The 22468-nt window shown below is 45.3% G+C and overlaps 1 protein-coding gene across 2 annotated transcripts; it reads left to right on the top strand.

Moving 5' to 3' along the window:
• Positions 1 to 495: 495 nt before the first annotated feature.
• Positions 496 to 22242, top strand: NR1D2 (nuclear receptor subfamily 1 group D member 2). 2 transcript variants are annotated; one of them, XM_033165576.1, is made up of 8 exons: positions 496 to 683; positions 8483 to 8740; positions 11761 to 11849; positions 12859 to 13003; positions 14949 to 15580; positions 16786 to 16971; positions 19681 to 19891; positions 21960 to 22242. In XM_033165576.1, exons 1-8 carry the CDS (start codon positions 668 to 670, stop codon positions 22154 to 22156), a joined length of 1734 nt encoding a protein of 577 aa, XP_033021467.1. In that variant the 5' UTR covers positions 496 to 667; the 3' UTR covers positions 22157 to 22242. The 2 variants fall into 2 exon arrangements, with proteins under 2 accessions (XP_033021467.1, XP_033021468.1); XM_033165577.1 differs by lacking the exon at positions 496 to 683 and adding an exon at positions 9230 to 9327 and having other exon boundaries at positions 8681 to 8740.
• The last annotated feature ends 226 nt before the right edge of the window (positions 22243 to 22468 follow it).

Genomic DNA, 22468 nt, shown 5'->3' with positions numbered 1-22468 from the left:
CTCCAGTCCAGCTAGTATTAGTCACGACCGATTACGACCTGAGATGAAACCCCCATTGCATTTCAGAGGAACTTCGATGCCCTGATCTCGTGCCTAATTGCTACCGTCCATCCGGAGACGCGTGTCCGTGGCATCACACGTGGCTGACACGTGACAAGGGGCGGGTCGCTCCCTCTCCCCGAGGGACGGGGAAAGTGTGTCACTGGGTTGAAAGAGAGCCGGTCGGGAGGGGAGGCGGGGCGAGCTGGCCCGGGACGCCGATGCTGCGGCTGTTCCGACGGCGCGCGGGTGGGCCAGGCGAGGGCGGCGGCGAGGTGAGGCACGTGGTCGGCGCCGCCCTCCCGGTGACTCTCCCCGCCCTCGTGCGGGGAAGGGGGAGGAGGAAGGAGCCGGCAGCCGCAGCCCAGCTCAGCAAGCGATCCCCGACGGTGGCGCGGCGGCTGCCTGGCCTCCTCCCGCCTCGCACACACGAGGCGCGTCCACGCACACGGGGGGAGGCGGGAGCGGCTCGCTTGGGCACAGCTGCCGCAGCGGCTCTTTCTGCACAAGCGGAGTGCGAGGCAGGCAGGCGCCCCAGCAGCCCGGGAAAGCCGTCGGGAGAGGCAGCCGGGCGGGTGAATGATCCCGGCTTTCGGAGGTAGCTGCGTGGAAGAAATCGGGGGACGCCATGGAAGTCAATGCAGGTAAGTGAGTGGGGCGGGGGGCCGGCAGAGAGTGGGGGCAGCTTTGGGGTTGTAAGGGAGATCTGAAGTGATGATTGCGGGGCAGGGAGGAGAGAAAGGCAGATCATCAGGCTTGGAAGCCCTTTCCCTCTCTCCACTGATCCCGGAGGGTCATGACCCCCGATGCTCAAGCGGACCCCCCCCCCCATTTCAGCCTCTTGCTGATCTGCCCCCCCCCGCGCGCAAAAAATTGCGGTGGCGGCAGAAGCGAAGCTGCTATGGAATTACCGCACCGTAGTGTTGGAAGGGAACCCCGAGGGTCATCTAGTCCAACCCCGTGCAATGCAGGAATCTCGGCCAGTGGGTTCGGCGTGGAATTGGCGTGCGCGCCCTAGAAGGGCTTCGAGGTCAGGATCGGGGGCTTTGTATGCTGTCCTCCGGGAAGGCAGGAAGCGGCCGGTGCGGGAAACGGGGCCGAGGAGCTTATTCCCTCCTTCGGGGCTGACTGGACTCCCTTCTCCCTGGAGGGGGTGGGTCTAGGGTTCTTGCGGCGCCTTTTCTCTCTCTTTTTCCGCGGCCGCCCATCCATTCCCCATCCGGCTGGTTCTCAAAGCAGCAGCTCACATGGACCGTCGGGCGAGCCGCGTGCGCCGTTTTGTTTACGTTCGGGGCCGCCTGCGCCCTGATTGGCTGTGACGTCGTGGATTACACAATCGGGACGGGGCGGCCGCCTCCCGCTGGCGACCGCGTGGAGCTACACGTGAAGGCGGCGGCGGGAGGCCCTTGTTTTGGTGACCTACAACCAGGAGGCGGCGCGGGGAAAGGACACGTGGGGAAGGCAGGCAGGAGCCAGCAGAGCGGATGGAGGAGGAGGGAGGCGCGTTGGAAAACTGCGCCCAGAAGACTTGGGAATCTCCCTTCCTTCCTTCCTTCCTCTGTCAGGCGGTGACTCTTCCCTCTCCAGCCTTGCTGGATAGGAGGAGCCGCCTTGCAAGGCAGGCGCGGCCCCAAGGCGACCTCGCTCCGCTTCGAAAGAGCCGAGTGCATTCGAGGTTGCGGGGCGGAGCTTTGACGCTGCTCTTTTGCAAACGCCTCTCTGTCGCAACGCAAGCCGGTCCTTCCCTCTATCCAGCCGCCGTAGCGACGCGATCCTTGTGCCTTCAAGCCCCTCCTTGAGTTCAGGCCGATCTGGTAGGATCGCCCCGATCCTCCTTCGTGGCTACCCAGAAGCGAGCCTGTTCCTGCACGTGGCTGCAACCCCAGATACCCCACCTTGACTTTTTAATGGACTAGGCTAGGGGAAAAGCCTAGCCTGAGTCACAGAATCCAATAGGCCGTGTTTCCGAGTAGACGGGTCTAGAGCAGCAAGGTCAACGTGGCTCCGTTGTAAAACACCCGGGGATACGTTTGCATGGAGAATCGGATCAAGGAAGAGGCGCGCGCGTGTGTGTCTCCGCGTCCCCGAAATAGGGGGTACCATGGGCGCATGTTAGGGGGGACAGAACCTCAGTTAAGGTTTTTTGTTTTTTTACTAGATTTAGGGCTGCCTCCCCTGGCGTATTTCTACTCGGAAGTAAAGCCTGTGCTCGGGGAGGTTTACTCTTTAGTTAGTGCGCATTCATTGGGTATCTGAACCTTAGGGACGCTCGAGTTCCTCCTCTGCCGACTGCTCCGCAGCTGCCTTAATGCTACGGAAATCGAGGCTGGCTATTGGTGCAGGCAGCGCGGCTGCTTCTGTGTGCGCGCATCCATGTGACGCCGACCGCCTAGCTCTCTCACATGTACAGACGACCCATGTGCACGGCGCTCGAAATGTAACAGGTCGGAGAGTCATGTTCCCTTCCCTCATGGCTGAGCTCACGGAATAGGCGTCAGGTGGTGCAACACGAACAGATTACGGAGGGACTTACATAATAACTAGGGACATTGGGCAGTTTGCCTGAGGCTAGGAGGATAAGGATGGTGTTATGTTTTTATAAAAGTTTTATTCAAGGACCAAAAGGGAAGTGCTGTTTCCTCCACCAGTCCTGAAGCCGAAGGAGACAGGAAGGGATGGGAATTACGAAATTCGCCCTCCCCAAATCCCTGTAATAAAATGGACTGAGCCGGCAAAATTCATGCAACACTGATTATATAACAATGCACCAGTTTCCTAAAGCAATGAACTTTTTGATGTTTTCTTCAGTATTCATAACTTACTTTTGTTATGTTTGTAGTTGTGTAATTTTTTAAAAATATGTTGTAAACTGCCTTGAGAATGGTTTTAACTTTGCAAAGGGGCATACAAATAAATTAATGGATTGAGCTAGGGGGAGATGTTGGATGACTTGAAAAGGCTTTTAAGCAAAATAGTAGCAATCAGGTTCTCTTCAAAATGTGTTTGGTAGGTCTGCCAGATAGTAACAAACAATTAACAGGGTAGTTAAGTATGTGTTGAAGCCACTTAATACCACCAATTAATTATGTGGCGGATCCTCTCCTGCTAAGTGCCCCCAATTAAATATAGTGCGACCGCTCACGGTACACCAATTACATGAATTTCTACAATTTACCACAGATTATCTAGTGGGGAAAACTTAAATGATTTAGCGTCTCAGGCAGGAGTTGATCAAACAAACAAGAAATATTTTATTAAACAAAAGGAAGTTTATGAAACCAAGCGTGTAAGGAAATGCATTCTTTCAGGTAGAAGTTAATTAATTTACTTTAACTATTAAGATGAGTCAGGTTTAAACAGAATATTATAGGCACAACTCTTCCTAGTTACTAGAAATCAGTTGGTACACTTCAGGTGGATAAATATGCAGGTTTCCAGAATAGATTACAAAATACTCAACTCAGTTTCTGTCACTTAGATATTACAGTTAAGTAATTTCAACACAGTACCGCTTCCTTCGCAGCTAAATACTTTGGTTCATGGGCGAGGGCACTTTTCCTCGGTTACCCACTCTCTTAACCAGGCATCCCCAAACTCGGCCCTCCAGATGTTTTGGGACTACAACTCCGATCATCCCTAGCTAACAGTACCAGTGGTCAGGGATGATGGGAATTGTAGTCCGCTGACCGCCACATGTGTGTGTGTATAACAAAAATAGGAAGAGCTTTGCAGGATCTGATGGAGGAGCTTATCTAGTTCTACTTTCTGTTTCCAATAGCGGCCAGCGATAGTTTATGGGTTTCCCCCTCTCCATTAGCTGGTATTTGGAAGCACTCTTGACTGTAGACCCAGGTTTCCCATAGTTGGGTGTCTAGCTGTTGTCGGACTACAACTCCTATCATCCTTACCTAGCAGGACCAGTGGCCTGGGATGATGGGAGTTGTAGTCCAACAACAGCTTGGGAAACCTGACTTAGATTATCACAGCTGGTAGACTTATCCTCCATGAAAGTGTCTTAACACAAGGGGGGTGGGCAGCCTATAGCCTTCCACGTAATGTTGGACTTCCAGCACCCACCAGCCGTAGCTTGCATGGCCAATGGTCAAGGATGATGGGAGTTGTAATCCAGAAACTTATAGAGGGCCATACATTCCTCATTTCTGGTCTAATCCTTTTACAGCTGTCTTAGGTAGTAAACACCAACCACATCTTGTCACAGCAGATCCCCTGTGTCATTTATGCGTTCCATGTACTTTCCGCCTCGTATGCACCGTCAGTTAATGTAATCAAGCGATTCCAAATTGCAGTGTTATGAGAGAAAGAGAGAAGTGTCTTTATTTGCTTTCTCTACACCAGTCACATGTTTGTCAATAGTGATTTAATGTTTGTGTTCTGGCCAACTTTTTTACCTCCGCTAAAAAGAAAGCGTTCTGAATCCAGCACTACGGATGTACCTAGCACTGTGTGAATATACATAGTGCTTTACAAAAAGCGTTCTTGACAGGTCCCTAAAAATAGACACAGGGAAACAGAAGGAGGAGGGGAATCACCATGTAAAAAGTACAGAACAAAGGAGAAAGCATTATGAAAAGGTACAGTGATAATGGCCATTTTATTCTCACTCCCATTCCTAATAAATCGAGTTGATTTTTTCACAAAGCTATCTACCGGGACCCTACTAGGATCCTAATCACACCCGGTTAAGGTCCCCTCTTTTGTATGTGTGAATTTATTTTCTCTGCACCCTTCCCCGTGCACCATTCTACGTTTAAAGTGAACCGTGAACTTCAGTTGCTGTTTCGTTGCCCGTCCATTTAGTTTGGACAAATCCTTTTAGAGCTCTTCATGGCCTCCCCCCCCCCCTTCGTTTTCATCACCCTGAGCGATTTGGTGTGAGCCAGATCCTTTGTGAATATGAAATAGCACCACTCCTAATATAGATCCTTAGGAATGTAAGTGCTTGCTTCTTTCCAGGGGGGGGGGTCATTGCCCTTTAAGTCCCAACTCCATAGGTAAAGGTAAAGGGACCCCTGACCATTAGGTCCAGTCGTGTCCGACTCTGGGGTTGCGGCGCTCATCTCGCTTTATAGGCCAATGGAGCCGGCGTTTGTCCGCAGACAGCTTCCGGGTCATGTGGCCAGCATGACAAAGCCGCTTCTGGCGAACCAGAGCAGCGCACGGAAACGCCGTTTACCTTCCCGCCGGAGCGGTCCCTATTTATCTACTTGCACTTTGACGTGCTTTCGAACTGCTAGGTGGGCAGGAGCTGGGACCAAGCAACGGGAGCTCACCCCGTAGCAGGGATTCAAACTGCCAACCTTCTGATCGGCAAGCCCTAGACTCTGTGGTTTAACCCACAGCGCCACCTGGGTCCCTCCCAACTCCATGCTTCCTATTATTTAGCCTGTTAATTATGTGTAGGTTGTTAAGCGTTTCCCCTGTCTGAGTCATTGTATACATTTACACACGGCTGCTTATGTGTGTGTTAAACTTCCCTGCTAAACTGATATTGAGATTATGCTACTAGGTTGTGTAATGGCTTCCCGGCAAAGCACATGCCCCAACGCCATCGCAGTGAGCTATAATTATAATAATTTGCATTATTCTGTGCACATGTGTCCATCTGTTTTCACACGCAATAGTCGCATTTTTCACACATGACACTGCTAGGATGTGGGTTTATATATGTCCAAATTTGAACGCTGTTGAAAGTTTTGAAAGCGTTTCATGTTTTACCGTATTTGAAATGGGGCTTCAAAGCTTCATTACCATTACAAATGCGTCACTGGAATGCTAATAATTCTCCCTCTCCGGTCTTAAATATAAATAATTATGGAGCCCTAAGCATTATGTAATTTTCATTGCGGCCTGAATCTACTTCTTCCATCGGTACTATCGTGGTTACTTATGAATTAGATTTCCCATGACAAACATTAACCTGGCATACGTGAAGAGGTTAGGACTGTGCCATGATTTTATAAATTATTCCTTCTGGAGGGTAATCTCACTGTGAATATATTTTCTTAAGGATTCCTGAGAATCACAATGTTTGAAGGACATTTAGATTGCAGCATGCTCCCTGAAAATATATTTTACCTGTTCTCTTCTCCCCAAAATACTTCCTAGTAATGCTGCTGTAGAGTACTGATAAAATGTGAATCTAATAGGTCGTGAAAGCAGTCACAGAGGCATTAACACCAAAGCAGCAGCCTTCAATATAATGCCAGATCTCCTCAGTTTCAAGTAAGCATGTTCCGGATTGCCACATGGTGACTGTCGCCATGTTGCAAGCTATTCCATGGGCAGCAGTAGCGTGCCCTGAGAATGGGGGCGGTTTTTCTTTCTGGCACTTGCAAAGGCACCTGGAGAAAATGGGCTCAGTCTGCAAGATCAGCTCCTGCACATCAGTTGTTGTGCAGAAGCCTGTATGATAGTAGCTGTAGACCTAGGTGTGCGTCGGTGCTAATTACTGGAGAGTATACAGTTGCACCAATCTTTGCTTTAGGAAGCTGTTGGGTTGCGGAGTACTTCCAAATGGGGTTGAATTTGCAAGCAAGTTCATTTAATGCTGCAAATGGTTTGTTGGCAACAGGGTTTTGGGTTTCTTGTTTTTGTTATTTCCCCCGGGAAGAGGAAGTCCACATTAAACGGGGAAGGGGAACAGACTTTGATGCCCTACAGATTGTAGTCATGCATGCATGGGGAGTTCGAATCCCATGATAAGTACCCATTTGGAAGCACCCTCAATAATCTCAAAGTAGAATGCCAGTCTCGTGTCTTCACAGAAAATGAAATTAAAATAAGGCTCTTCGACTTGGGACTTGTATATTCCAAGAGAGGGGAAAGTTCATTTGTAGGTTTTGAAATTCTGCTAATGCAGAATTTTCTCTCCCCCCCCCCTTTGGTATCACTGGAAAGTGGCTTTGCCATATAATAATAAATGAAGGGAGAGAAACTAAGACGGAATCCTAACAATAAAAATTTGAAAGCTGTGAGAAATGTAAGTTCACTTGGAAAAATGAGGGTGAAAAGCAAGCTGGTTTCAAAAAGCACATTTTTATAAAAAAAATAAAATTCATTTGTTCTAGGAATTGTGTTCTCTGAGGGGTTATTCAGCTGTCATATGACCTGGAAAAGGGGGATCTTTTTCAACACACAAACTGACTCCCTTCCATGTATGACTGAAGATGGAACATTCACTCTTATTTTGCAAGATAGAATATCAGGTAAAAATTTCAAAAGCACTTAAGTTACTTGGGAGCCTGCATCCTTGCAGAAAGCCTGTGGGGGGGATGCAGGTGCCAATGACCGCAATGATCAAACCACTTGCTTTGGAGTCGTCCCACTGTTGACCATAGGACTTCTTCAGAGTAAGTTCCGAGACCATCGCAGCCTGAGTTTATTTATGTGCTTGTGAAAAATTTACCCTTGGGGGAGTATCTGTCCCTGATTGTCTTTCATTCATTCCAAAGAACCCAGGGAATTGTACTTCTATGAAGGAGAACTATGATTGTTGAACAAAAGGCTCTCTACAGTTCCCAGGGTTCTTTGGGAGAAGCTTTCATTGTTAAATTATTATTTGTAGAGATACCCATTTGTCTTTCAAAAAGCGGCAGTCCCTGGTGAATTATAGAGGTGCGCCAAAGCAAATTGCTCCATGTTTTTCTTTCTGTTCATCCTTCATGGATGAAAATACTGCTTTCTTCCTTTTTGTTGTCTTTGAGCCCATGCCACTTTGATGCCCAGAGGGTGGCCTGTCAGTACACAATAGTGCTGGAGCTAAACCCGCCATGGAGCCTGTTAAGGAACCATATGCAAGCTCCCCTGAGCTCCTTTTAGTGGAAGAACGTGATATATGTGAAATAAATAAGGATTATAGTTTTTGTTGGTGCTAAGAGTTATCTATTATTTATCTGTTACACTTTTATAATGCTTTTCTGTCAACACACGTACACGTGTTTTAAACATGGCTTGCCGTCTCATAGACATGAAAGAAAAGGAAAATCTACCTGTAGTCTTGAGTCTTGTCTTGTCTTTTCTTTTTTTCTATTTCTATGTTGTTTTTTATTCAAATAAATCCCAAAGCGGCTTACAAACAAAAAGATAAAAATAACACAAAGGAACATCACACATACAGCATAAATCATACAGAATACTAAACAAGTCCACCGATTCCCTTTCTTCCAACGTTTCAGAAACAAAAGCTATCAAATGCTTGCATTTTCTACTTTCCGTTCTTAACTAATTTCATAAACTGTGACTTGTTTCGGAACATATTGCTAAAAGCAAGACACTACAGTATGTATCGTGATCCGATTCAGAAAACCAGAAAGGCGTTTGGAACTGGGTTTGTTTACATGTTGTGTGGGAGAGACTTCTGGAAGTGGGTTGTAAAGTGGATCCGTGATCTGGTAGACGTATTCCTGCTTTCTTCCTCCGACAGGTGGTGTGATTGCTTACGTCAGCTCTTCAAGTTCAGCCTCTAGCCCTGCCTCGTGCCACAGCGAGGGATCAGAGAGCAGCTTCCTGTCCTCGTCACCTGTACCGCACTCACCAAACAGTTCCTCTTCAGACGGCAGCTGCAGCAGCAAGAGGAAAGGGGGCTCTGATGGAGTACCAAAGAATCACCAGTTGGATGACGGCGTTAAGGCCAGCCAGCCCAGTGTAACTGCATTGACCAAGGGCCATGGTGGACTTACAAGTAAGTATTCATTTGTAGTAGCTCTGCTTTCGTTTAGGCTCAATTCAGGCATCATGTTTCCAGTCTATGGTTGGGAGAATGGGAAGGGAATGTGCTTAGGGCTCCATCCATCTCTCTTCTCCCCTGTGCTTTGCTGCTGCTGTGTTTAAACTGGGGCTGGTCTGGGTTTGACTACAGATCAGGATTCTTCAAACCATGGTTTGGAGACTCTCCTAGTTAGCATTATCCATATTTAGTCCTGATTCAGGCATAATGGCATGCTATGGTTATAGCAAAAGCTAAAAGGGAGGAGCTGGAGGAAGAGGCCTCTAAACACATTGGGAATTCCCAATCCCCAAACCATGATTGGCAAACTTAACATCTGAACTGATCATTGATATGTTGTCCACACTAAATAAATATATTTGTCTGAGGCCTGAGGGCATCCTTTTGCCTGGAGCCTGTAGCACTTAACATTCAGTGCTTAACCTCTGACTTCCTTCCTTCTAGATAGACTGTAGCTCTGGTACTCAACCTCTGGCAAACTGGAGCTCCTGCCTCAGAATGCAAAGTGGTGCCAACAGGCCATGTTGACCTGTGGTCCACAAGTAAGTTTAAAAGTCGAGATCTGACTATAAAAGGACCCCCAAACTTCCCACCCTCCAACCATCCCAGTTAAGCAGCCTTCCCCATTTTGAGGCCATCGAGGCTTCCAGTTGTGTAAAAGGTTGCTTTTATACAGCTCATTGTCTGCTTACAGTAAATTTGAAGGAAATCACCGAACAGAAAGTAGGTAAAAGTTTGGCAGCGTGCTGTGCACGGTTAGTAGTGGGAACTCCAAAATAAAACTCATCATCCGCAGATTCTATCTTCCATAGGGCTAGATTCAATCTGTAACAGCACCCAAGTCTTCCTGTGTATATTATTTTAAATGTAGAAGGAATATAAGATGCCAAATTCCATACTGGGTCCATCTCACCCAATACAGCCTAATCTAACTGGTAGCGCCCCCGCCCCCCCGGTCTCAGGCTAAGGTCTTTCCCACCCCCTACTAACTGTTCCTTTTAAATGCAGACCCCAGGGATTGAAACGGAGACATCTCTGAGGGAAAAGTGTGTGCTTTGCCACTGCACAAATTTTGGCTTGGGCTGCTATCCCAGAACGTAATCCCAGCGTAAAATCATGGCTTACTGTAATAGAACGTGGGGGTTTTCTTTGGCAAGTTTTCTTGTGGGTTTCCCCCCCCCCCCAGAGGCCAGCAGCAACTTGGTTGTTATCTGTAGAGCTAACTAGAAATAATTTTCCTTGAGTCTGCTTGGTGCTGAAACGGTTGCTAATCTTCCTAACTGTTGATTCTGTATTTGACTCTACTTGGAAACTGTTTCCAACATGATTCGCGGGTAACAAGATTTTCATTGTTGATAAAGTCAGCACCCAGGGTGTTTCTTTGTTTGCAATTTGGTGGTATATTTGTGTGTATAAAGTGGTATCTTGGTTGTCGAACGGCTTGGTTCCCGAACAAATCGGCTCCTGAACGCCGCAAACCCAGAAGTGACTGTTCCGGTTTGCGAACGTTTTTCAGAAGCCGAACGTCCGACGCGGCTTCCGCAGCTTCCGATTGAGTGCTGGAAGCTCCTGGAGACAATCGGAAGCCACGCCTTGGTTTTTGAACGGTTCCGGGAGTCGAACGGATTACGTTTGATAACCAAGGTACCGCTGTATCTACATCTATATGTATATGTGCATAAATATTGTCTATGGATATATACACACATACACATTTGATACTAAAAAGATTTCCCTAGCATGCAGGTTTCAAATAACTTCAGGGTAATTAAAAAAAAAAAAAAAACTTCATATGACAAATCATGGCCAGCATTTGAATCCTACACATTTGTGAAAGTGTGTTTACTACGATGGCACCAACATATTGCAGTGCTCACATTTTGGTGTCACGAAGCAGATGTACCTGTTTGCTGTTCTCTGAAATTTTGTGTTGGTGCTATGATAAACATGCAGCCTGAAGACAGCAAAATGCAGAGGGAAATTTAGAGACAGTATTCCCCCCCCCCCCGTAGTTCCCAAGTGGGGAAGCATCTCTGTGATGGTCACATGCATGGTTATTCTATGCAGGCTTCCTATAGTTGTTCTAAGGCAAGGGATAGAATTGTGTGGCCCTCTCGATGCTGTAAGATTCCCATCATTCCTAACCATTGGCCATGATGACTGGGGCCGATAGCTCAGTTCTTGAGTGACCATAGCCAGCCTATGGTCATTAGACTCCCAACTCCCATTGGCCCCAGCTTAATGATCTGAATTGTCAAGGATAGTGTGAATTGTATTAAAGCAAGATCTCGAAAACCACAGGTTAGCTACTCCTGCCCTAGACCAACTACTAAAGCAGGGTTTCCTAAACTTGTGTCTCCAACTGTTGTTGGGCTACAATTCCCAGGATCCCTGAGTACTTGTCCGACTCGCTAAGCAGATGGGAGTTGTAGTCCAACAACAGCTGGAGACCCAAGTTTGGGAATCCTCACTCGTAAGGCCTGGATACAATTTTGTTTCTTAGTTGAGGGAATCAACTAAGTGGGAAGGCGTGTGGAATTCATTTTACGCCCATTTTGTCAATAGTGTTATTGATAATAATCATTTCCCCAGCCACTCTTGGTGGCTCCCAACAGAATATTAAAAACACGATAAAAGATCAAACATTAAAAACTTCCCTAAACAGGGCTGCCTTTCAGATGTCTTCTAAAAGTCAGATAGTTATTTATTTCCTTGACATCTGATGGGAGGGCGTTCCACAGGGCGGGTGCCACTACCAAGGAGGCCGTCTGCCTGGTTCCCTGTAACCTCACTTCTCGCAGGGAGGGAACCCCCAGAAGGCCCTCAGAGCTGGACCTCATTGTCCCGGCTGAACGATGCGGGTGGAGACGCTCCTTCAGGTATACTGGAATTTGCCTCTTAACAAAAAACAATGTAACACAAGTCAAATATGTGTTGTTTCTATTAGGTTGTCATGCTTATTTTTCTATTTATAGAATTTAATGGCATGGTCCTGCTGTGCAAAGTCTGTGGAGATGTTGCTTCAGGATTCCACTACGGCGTCCATGCCTGTGAGGGGTGCAAGGTGAAGTATAATTTTATAATGTGAATATCTCATTGGAGCAGTTGGCAAGTAGAATTTCAGGGACAAGTGTAGATGTTCCTGGTGGGTAGCAGATGTTTGTCGCAGCTCTAAAACCCTAACCCTACAAGCTTAAAAACCTATCCAGAATCTCCTAAGCAAGTCTTGTTATTGTGGCCTTCCATCCTTTTGGGGGACTCAATGTCCAGGACTGGGAATATTGAAATGCAGTGCTTTTTTCCTTTAAAAAAATGTTTAGGGTTACTCTCATTTTCCTACTCATACTCATAAAAAGCAAAGACATCACCTTGCCGACAAAGGTCCGTATAGCTAAAGCTATGGTTTTCCCAGTAGTAATGTATGGAAGTGAGAGCTGGACCATCAAGAAGGCTGATCGCCGAAGAATTGATGCTTTTGAATTATGGTGCTGGAGGAGACTCTTGAGAGTCCCATGGACTGCAAGAAGATCAAACCTATCCATTCTCAAAGAAATCAGCGCTGAGTGCTCACTAGAAGGACAGATCCTGAAGTTGAGGCTCCAGTACTTTGGCCACCTCATGAGAAGAGAAGACTCCCTAGAAAAGACCCTGATGTTGGGAAAGATGGAGGGCACAAGGAGAAGGGGACGACAGAGGATGAGATGGTTGGACAGTGTTCTCGAAGCTACTAACATGAGTTTGGCCAAACTGCGGGAGGCAGTGAAGGATAGGCATGCCTGGCGTGCTCTGGTCCATGGGGTCACGAAGAGTCGGACTCATATTGAAATACTGCCCCTCAATGAGGCCAAACTTAGCTTCACAAAATGTTTAAGGGTATGCATACCCCCCCAAAAAAAAACCACTGTTGAAACGTGCTTGGTTGAAAGGGTGCTGCTTAGGGACATCAGTTGCCATATTATTGTCAGCATAGCCAGATTCTAGGTTACAATGCAAGTTTCTGTTGATGGGGCATGCTTGAAAATTGCTTGCAAAAAAAGGTGGTTTGAAACTTAACAATTGCTTGTTCTTTTCAGGGCTTTTTCAGAAGAAGCATCCAGCAAAATATCAAATACAAGAAGTGCCTGAAGAATAATAACTGCTCTATAATGAGAATGAATAGGAACAGGTGCCAGCAGTGCCGGTTCAAAAAATGTTTGTCGGTTGGGATGTCAAGAGATGGTATGTTTCTATCTTGAGAGCAGTTAGCTTCAAAAAGGTGAATTGTAGTGCTTTTCATACCTAATTATAAAAGTTGGTCTAGAGCAGGTTTCCCCAAAAACTTGCATCTCCAGCTGTTTTTGGACTACAGTTCCCATCATCCCTGACCACTGGTCCTGCTAGCTAGGGATGATGGGAGTTGTAGTCCAAAAAATATCCGCAGACCCACGTTTGGGAAACCCTGGTGTTGAGTAATGGTGTGACATGCAAACTGATTCAAATGTCACCTCAACCATGAATTTATGAGATGCCTTAATGACAACCTGCTACTTTTTCATTACACTCCTTCCTTGTGGGGTGTGTGGGGGGGGGGAATTGGTAAAATTCTGACTTGAGCATACAGGACTGCGGTAAGGATTACAGAGGTAGTGCATGTGAAGCCTGGTAATGAGCCTTCTGTCCGTGATATAAACTGTATCCATTACACTGAGAATGGACAATATACCGTACTTTTCCGTCTATAAGATGCCCCCATGTATAAGACGCCCCTATTTTGGGGGACTCAAATTTAAGAAAGTGAGGGGAGCTTTTTTTTTTTTTTGCAGAGGATTGCCCAGGGTTGTTGAGCTTTTTGTAGGGGGGATTGCTGAAAATTGCTCACCTGAACATGTCACTAAATCCGCCTCCCATCTGTCCCATCGCCGGCAGAAACTGCCAATCACCTGCCCAACTGCCAAAGCATCAGCCAATCAACACCACCCATTGACGCAGCAACCAATAACACGCACAATAGCCCCTGACAGCCTCGGCAGCAACCAATCATACGTCCACCCTATGCACTACCCATGTATAAGACGACACCCACTTTTTAGCACGATTCTTTTAAAAAAATAACCTAGCCTTATACACGGAAAAGTATGGTAAATGGTGAAACAATATGCATTAATTTCTAAGGGGATTGAGGGTTTAAGGGATCTTGGGAGGAAACACATGAAAACCAGTCCTGCAGCTGGGAGGCAGTAATGGCGGTTGTCCAACCAGAATCTGATTTTGCTTGACATCATCTTTTTTCCATATTGGCAGACCAGCATAAGGGGCTAGTTTTCTTCTCTCTCAAGCCTTTATACTTTACATGAGCTGCCAAACTGTAAGCGGCCATGCCTTTTTAAAACGACGCCGTAGCTTGTTCTTAGCTACACAACTGACGGCTGTTACTTCTTCCACTTGCGGCATGAAAACGGTTTCCTGCATCGTGTTATTGCTTGTGTTTGTGGGAAAAGGAAGTCAAAGTAATCTCTTACCACTGCAAGTTGCGAAAACACATCGCTAACCGGGGTAGCCAATATGGGCTGCTTTCTCTGGTAAAGTTCCTTAGGCTTCTTCAAGCCCAGGGAATACCCCCATTCAGACAGATGACCCTTTTTATGACATTTATTTATATGCATTTTATAACCTGCCTTTCATCACGTGGCTGCAAGGTGGGTTGCATATGGGTCAATTCAACCAGCAAATCATGTAAAAGTCCCCTCCCTTTTCAAAAGCAGTTTGCTGTTTGGCCTTTCAGTCGAAGCTCCTGTTTGACAAACCGCACACATCTGAAGCTGCCTTGGGCTCAGATAAGAAGTATCACAGTCCCCTAGTCCTTGTTTGCAGAACTACCATCAAAAATACACTCACTGGTTTAATCAGTGGCATCAGTGCTCCCCCCCCCCTGCAAAAAATAGGTGCCAGTACTTACCATGACGTTGTTACAGTAAGTGCCACACTTTTTAACAACAAAAAAGAGGTGCCGGTACTGTGTACCCCAGTAAAAAAAAAAAGCACTGAGAGACATGTGATTCTCTGTGTTTTGTTTTGTTTTTGAAGCAGGGGAGAGTTTTGTTTGCTTGTACACCATTTCCGCTAGAATTTGTCAGCCCCTCGTGTAGCTAAAGAGCCTTGTTTTGTTTTTGTTCCTTTTCCGAAGCCGTTCGATTTGGCCGGATTCCTAAACGTGAGAAGCAGAGGATGCTGATTGAGATGCAAAGCGCCATGAAAACCATGATGAACACCCAGTTCAGCGATCATTTGTCCAACGAAGCCTCGAGGGACAGCCAAGAACCTTTGCTTCTGCTGCCTCAAGAAGAGCAGGAAAACGCCGGCGGCCATTCTTCTCCTTCTCCTGTTCTCCCCCTCCCCCCACCTCCCCCTCCCGCCTCTGACATTGCTAAGGAAGAAGTGATTGGCATGGTGACCAGAGCCCACAAAGATACCTTTATGTACAACCAGGAGCAACCCAAAAACCCTCCCACTCCTGGGCAGCCCCAGAATACGGAGAGAAACCTCAAGTACAGTGGTGGTTGTGGTGAAACCAGTAATAGTGGCATAAGCAGCGCCCATCATGGTGGGAATGAACAACGTTTCATTGGACAGCGCAAAGGGCGAAACAACATGCATTATCCAAATGGGCATAGTAACCTTTGCTTTACAAACAGCCATTCTGTGAACTTGGCTAATGGCGCCGCCTCAAAAAGTTGCAATGGTAGGCCTCAAAGTGGCTTTCCTCAGCACGTGTCTATGAACGCCTACCCCTGCAACCCCGGAGAAAGGATGCACTTGGTACAACTAATTCTTAATTTCTCTTGCACACTTCTCTTAAAGGATTGTTACTTGGCATAGGTTCAAACTAGTCACATGGGCTGGGAGTGGCTTCTCCCTGGGACCGCCTTGTTTAGTGAAGTAATAAACTCGGGGGAATGACAACAACAAAGAATACGAGAGGGAGATTACAGAGGTTTTCTTTGGGGGTGGTGGCAAAATCAATTGGCCCATCACTAAAAGAACCTCTTTCCAATTGAAAGAAAAAAGTATGGTTGGGGAAATGACTGATAGTGGGAAATGTTTGCTATTACGTATTGTGTTTAACTGAGGTATATTTTATGAAACCTCAACCCCAAATATGGTTTGTTTCTAATCTTGGGAAGCTTCTGCTTCTCGTTTTTTTTTTAATCAATCCCAGTTTGCTGTGTTATCCAAACTCTAAATGTAGCCAGCTGCATAAACTATGTCATGGGGTTGCCTTGTTTCAGAGTTAAAATTAACCACAGTTTGTCACAACTTGGCAAACTGTGGTTAATCAAAAATGGAAGCAGAAGTGAACTGCTCCCCACAATTGATCCAGAAGAGGGAGAAGTGCTTAAACACAAGCCTTCGTTAGGCATATTGTTGTAATGCTAAAACCAGTTTAGCATGTGTGAAGCAGCCTTAAGGTGCTGTAATGGGCCTCCCCCCCTTTATAGAATTCAGTCAGTTGGGTAATAAAGACTTTAACTGTCATCTAATGAATTGTGAATTGCTAGGAAAATTAGTGTCACTGAAACTTAATCAGCTGCCGTGTTTCACTGAAAACTTGGTGGTGATCAGGCTCACAGTATTTTTACTTGAGAATTAAATGCAACTTTTAAGCTCTCTTTCTCTCATGATTTGTATGCCATGTTTTTAATGTGCATTGGAAAACAGAAGAGAGATGAAATGCACACAGAGATTTCAGGAAGATGCAGCCGATCAATTTAAGCTCTGATTTTAAAAATGGCTGAGTCTTGGAAGTGAATTTTTCATAACAATATTTTTTCATTAAACTGCACTGTGGATCGTAAAACATATTTAATTTTAATCCAGGCCTCACACATTTCGTGCCTAGTCTCCAAATATATTTTGATGATGTTCCTGTTACTGTAATAATTTATGAAGATTTTTGAAACTACGAAATCTCTTGGTCAGTTTGCTTGGAATAGAATATTGAGACTGTGTGTATAAATATCTAGGTTTGCCCAATGAACAAGACCCCTTTTGTGGACCCAAATAAGTCTGGTCATGAAGTCTGGGAAGAATTTTCCATGAGCTTTACTCCTGCTGTGAAGGAAGTGGTGGAGTTTGCCAAACGTGTCCCAGGTTTCCGAGACCTTTCACAACATGACCAAGTAAACCTTCTGAAGGCTGGAACCTTTGAGGTGAATATTATCTTAATTGAATGTATTGCAGATGTTTTGCTGTGGCGAGCTATTTATATAATAGATTCATTTTGTTTTGACCATTTCTTCCAGCCCCTCAGCCTTGTCGGTAAAAAATGGATCAAAAGTTAGTGCTGCTGTTTTGATGACTTTGGTAGTTGTCTGCAGCAGTCATCCAAAATGTTTGGCAGAGGTTATCTTTGCACAAAACTACTGCTACTTTGGCTTGTTCTTCCCCTCAGGAATAAGAGTTCAGTTCTCTTACCCTCTTACCCTTACAGAATGTCAGTGTGACGTGGCCTTAGAGGTGGGACTGTGTTGAATCACCTAGCACATAACAGATTGAGGCTGAATCCTGACAAGACAGAAATACTCTTTTTGGGGGACAGGGGGCGGGTGGGTCTGAAGGACTCCCTGATCCTGAATGGGGTAACTGTGGTACGCAGGCTGAGACCCTACCTGCCCGCAGACTGTCTCGCCAGAGTGGTCCATGCTTTGGTTATCTCCCGCTTAGACTACTGCACCTTTGAAGGTGACTTGGAAACTGCAACTAATCCAGAATGCGACAGCTAGACTGGTGACTGGGAGTGACCACTGAGACCACATTACACCAGTCTTGAAAGACCTACATTGGCTCCCAGTACATTTCCGAGCACAATTCAAAGTGTTGGTGCTGACCTTTAAAGCCTTAAACAGCCTCAGCCCAGTATACCTGAAGAAGCGTCTCCACCCCCATCGTTCAGCCCGGACACTGAGGTCCAACTCCGAGGGCCTTCTGGCGGTTCCCTCATTGCGAGAAATGAGGTTACAGGGAACCAGGCAGAGGGCCTTCTCAGCAGTGGCGCCCGCCCTGTGGAACGCCCTCCTATCCGATATCAAGGAAATAAACAACTATTTGACTTTTAGAAGACATCTGAAGGCTGCCCTGTTTAGGGAAATTTTTAATGTTTGATGCTTTATTCTGTTTTTAATATTCTGTTGGGAGCCACTCAGGGTTGCTGGGGAATAAATAATAAATTATTACTATTATTATTATTATTATTATTATTCATATTATGACACCACTACCCCGTCCCCCTCAAGGGACATTGTGTGTGAGTTTATGCTCAACCACACTTAGCATGTTTTCTCTCCAGAGCATACATGCAATGATGTGAGCTTTGGTTTTTGACAGATCCCGTTCTGGTAAATGATGTAGGCCAATAATTCCCAATTAGTTAAGTACGGTGAACCCCCTGTTTTTCAAAAGCCAAACCACTGATCTCTTACTCCTGATTTTTTTTTATATGTCTGGTAGCTTTTGTTATGGGAAGGGTGCCATGAAACTATTGCGAACAGTCAAAAGAGACAGGATCAGCAGTTTTAAGCCATAACGTAAAAGTGGTGTCTTGTCACATCAGCCCAAAAGCCTTGCTAAACTTGAAACTGTCTTCATTAGGAGGAGTTGAGTACATTTCACAAGGCAAGGCGTTTCACATTCTGGGTGCAACCATAGAAATATCACTTCCTCTCCTGAGATGAGACGCAAACCGAATGATCTTGTGTTGCGCACACATTTCCAGTTTAAAATGCTGATGGGTCATTATTTTTCTCGCTTGAAACTGACACTAGTCTAGCGGGAAAACATAAAAATGCAGCATTTCATTAGAAATTACAGGATAGATACAGATTGTGGCAGATGTGCTTACACCACTTCCTCAGCCTGATGCAGAGGAAATACAAGTACAGTATGTGCACAGTTTTGAGGAACAGAAAGGTTGATGGGGGAAGAGATTACTGTATATTCTGGCATATAAAACTACTTTTTAATCCAGGAAAATCTTCTCAAAAGTCAGGGGTCGTTTTATACGCCAGGTGGAGAATCTGCGGTCGAGTATATCTCAAACTCTATATTTTAACTGGAAAAGTTGGGGGTCGTCTTATACACCCAATCATCTTATATGCCAGAAAATACGGTATATGGGAAGTGCAAGAGCAGACTGCAAATGTGGGAGCAGGACGTGCAGGGAAATGTTCCTTGTTTCTGGTTTGTTAAGCCAAAATGCAGTGGAACCTCGGTTGTCGAACATAATCCGTTCCGGAAGACCGTTCAACTTCCGAAACATTCGACAACCGAGGTGCAATGGACGGCTGGAAAATTCAACTTAGAAAATTGAGAAACGCAGCTCGGAAGTCATTCGACTTCCTATGTGTTTTTGAGAATGGAAGCAATTACTTCCAGGTTTTTGCCATTCGAAAACTGAAACGTTCGGCTTCCAAGACGCTAAAAAACCGAGATTCTACTGTACTCCTTTCTGCACTACCTTTTAAAATATTTATTTATTTTTGCTTGAAATCCATTTGTATAAGCGAACTCATCTTGTCCAGACATTTATTGTGAGACTATTTTAGCCTATATAGTGCCCGTATTTAAAATCGTGGAGGGTGTTTTATAAACAATACAAAAGTAGGCTGTAGACCAGAGACAGTATTACACAGGTGGAGGTATGTTGGTGATGCAGGAAGTTTTCTGTGCTGGTCATTTTGTGGGGAAGCCTGTTTTCAGGTACAGAAACAACATTCCTTTTTAAAAAAGCAATTGTACCTGTTCATCAGCTGTCATTCAAACAACATTATCAATGTATAGTGTTACACACTGACTTCTTTTATCCCTAATTTCCTGTAGATTGGTCTAATCTTTTTTTAATTGCTCTTTTTTCTTTTGGGTAGGTTTTAATGGTACGGTTTGCATCCTTATTTGATGCAAAGGATCGCACTGTCACTTTTCTTAGTGGAAAGAAATACAGTGTGGACGATCTGCGTTCAATGGGAGCTGGTGATCTGCTCAACTCCATGTTTGAGTTTAGTGAGAAACTAAATGCCCTGAACCTTAGTGATGAAGAAATGAGCTTGTTTACAGCTGTGGTCCTTGTGTCTGCTGGTAAGAAAGTTAATCCATACCATGGAATAAAATATTCTTGTATATCTCCAGATCTAAAATCAGCACATTTGTCGTCTTTTCAGAATAAAAGAAATCTAGCCAATGGGTTGGGGAGTATTGTTTATTTTTATAAATAAGGGGCGGTTTCTTCAGAGCACCTGAGAATTACATCCTTCCGTCACTGATGTGGGGTGGAAGAATTTGAACAACGGCAAATTTTCAAGTGCTTTATTTTTCTGTTCCATTAGTAACAATGGATGGTGCCAATTTCTCTTTCGCCACACCTGTGAGGACTTTTTCTTTTTGTGGCCACTTTTCATGTGTGATTTTTATCCTTTTGCTGTTCATTCTTTTGTTTATGTTAAGTGTCAAGGATTTTACTCATTGCAAATCGCTTTTGGCTTTTTGAGAAAGCAATAAATCCATGGTTAAGGGTTACTGTTTGTTAAGCGACCTGAGAGGATGCGTTCTCATTGACATGCAATGCTGCAGAAAAAGCACCAATGTACCCTTGCATGTCAGGTGGGTTCATGCCATCAGCTTGTTTGTTTTTACAATTTCCCCTCACGTTAATCCTAATAGGAAAGAAAAGCAAGTACACTCCAGGTCTGATGTACTTCTTCTCTACCCCAACCACCTCCCCAAATCTCGTGGAATGGAAGCATTTGCTCTGGGCAGCTCCCAACAGAATATTAAAAACATGATAAAACATCAAACATTAAAAACTTCCCTAAACAGGGGTGCCTTCAGATATCTTCTAAAAGTCAGATAGTTGTTTATTTCCTTGACATCTGATGGGAAGGTGTTCCACAGAGCGGGCACCACTACCGAGAAGGCCCTCTGCCTAGTTTCCTGTAACCTCACATTTCACAGTGAGGGAACCTCCAGGAGGCCCTCAGAGCTGGACCTCAGTGTCCGGGCTGAACAATGGGGGTGGAGACACTCCTTCAGGTATACTGGGCTGAGGCCGTTTAAGGCTTTAAAGGTCAGCACCAACACTTTGAATTGTGCTCTGAAATGTACTGGGAACCAATGTAGGTCTTTCATGACTGGTGTTACGTTGTCTCGGTAGCTGCTCCCAGTCACCAGTCTAGCTGCCACATTCTGGATTAGTTTCTGTATCACCTTCAAAGGCAGCCCCACGTAGAGCACATTGCAGTAGTCCAAGCAGGAGAATGCTTTCATGCATGGGCCTTTCTCCACCTATGGATCTTCCTCTCCGCGTGAAGCAGGAGACCCACACTATCCTAGGCCCCCAGGGTGGCCCACCAGAGATGGTCGTATTTCAGACAAAAGGCGTGTCCACACTTTCTAGGCACTGTCCAAGAGGTTTTTCCTTCAACCTGCCACTTTCCCTAGGGGTAAAAATACCTACTGTTTACTGCTGAATTGGAAGAAGCATTATTATGCAGAAAACCCATTGGCGTTTGTTCTGATTCATCAGTAAACGGCACGGTTTCCTGGGGAAAATGGTGGGGCGAAACCTAAAAATTGAACGTCTAAAAATTACGGGGTAAGTGTGGGTGAACCCTTAGTTGCTGCAGAGCTGTACAGCAGAAGATAAAGTGGCCCCATGTACTTGGCAAGTAGAGCAGACAGGTCCTCATTCCTGTTCCCTTTCCATAAAATTCCTCTTGCTACAAAAGAAGAGGACTTCTGGATTGTTCATAGCATCACAAAATAAAGGGACACTGCTCTGCATTCCACGGGTACCTTTGAGTAAACCCACTAAAATAAACGAACATAAGTTAGTCACGTTCACTAATTCCAGTGGGACTACTCTGAGTTTGGCTAACCTTGGCTATAACCCTTTTGACTTAGGGTAGGATTTTTTTGTTATGTGAGGATGTTGGGAAGTGCTTTGCAAAACAGGCACCTAACTAAAAGCTTCAGTATGTAGGCTTATGCCTCCACTTGTATTAGCTCTTCATTAGTCAACCCTGAATTCCCACGAACTTAACACAAATGCTTTGACGAATAGCTGAACATAGAGTTGAATTTCATACTAACCAGTGTTAAATTGGCACACCAAATAACCGTCTCCGTTCCGTTCTCTTCTGTTGTTTAGAACGATCGGGAATAGAAAATGTCAACTCGGTGGAAGCGTTGCAAGAAACACTAATCCGTGTGCTTAGGACCTTAATCACAAAAAACCATCCGAACGAAGCCTCTATATTTACAAAACTGCTCTTGAAGTTGCCTGACTTGCGTTCCTTAAACAACATGCACTCTGAGGAACTCCTGGCCTTTAAAGTTCACCCATAGGCTTTTACCTCTTTTGTTTATAGAATGGACTTGCTTTCTGTCAATTAACTGTGGTTATTTCATGCTATAAAATGTTTATTTATATGTATGTACCTTTTGTGGAGAAGAAGAACTTGCTGTCTGTGTGATGGGTAGATGTTATGTTGTTATGCAATAACGTTTCGGGTTGAGCATTTCCCCCTCAGTGACAACATGGCCACAGATTTCTTCATGATTATCCAAAAACAGCCCCCATTTGCACTAAAAGTGAAGAGGTTACATTCAATCTTATGGATATTGACTGTTAATTACTGCACCCTTACAGTAAAGCCC

This window comes from Lacerta agilis, chromosome 12 (genome assembly GCF_009819535.1).
Source record: "Lacerta agilis isolate rLacAgi1 chromosome 12, rLacAgi1.pri, whole genome shotgun sequence".
Taxonomy (NCBI): domain Eukaryota; kingdom Metazoa; phylum Chordata; class Lepidosauria; order Squamata; family Lacertidae; genus Lacerta; species Lacerta agilis.
Note: the sequence above shows the minus strand (reverse complement) of the source record. Positions and strands in the feature narration are given on the sequence as shown.

Coding starts and splice junctions, on each gene's coding strand:
- NR1D2 (XM_033165576.1), top strand. Junction 11,850..12,858: donor ATGCCTGTGAGGGGTGCAAG/GTGAAGTATAAT, acceptor TGTTCTTTTCAG/GGCTTTTTCAGAAGAAGCAT. Junction 13,004..14,948: donor GGTTGGGATGTCAAGAGATG/GTATGTTTCTAT, acceptor CCTTTTCCGAAG/CCGTTCGATTTGGCCGGATT.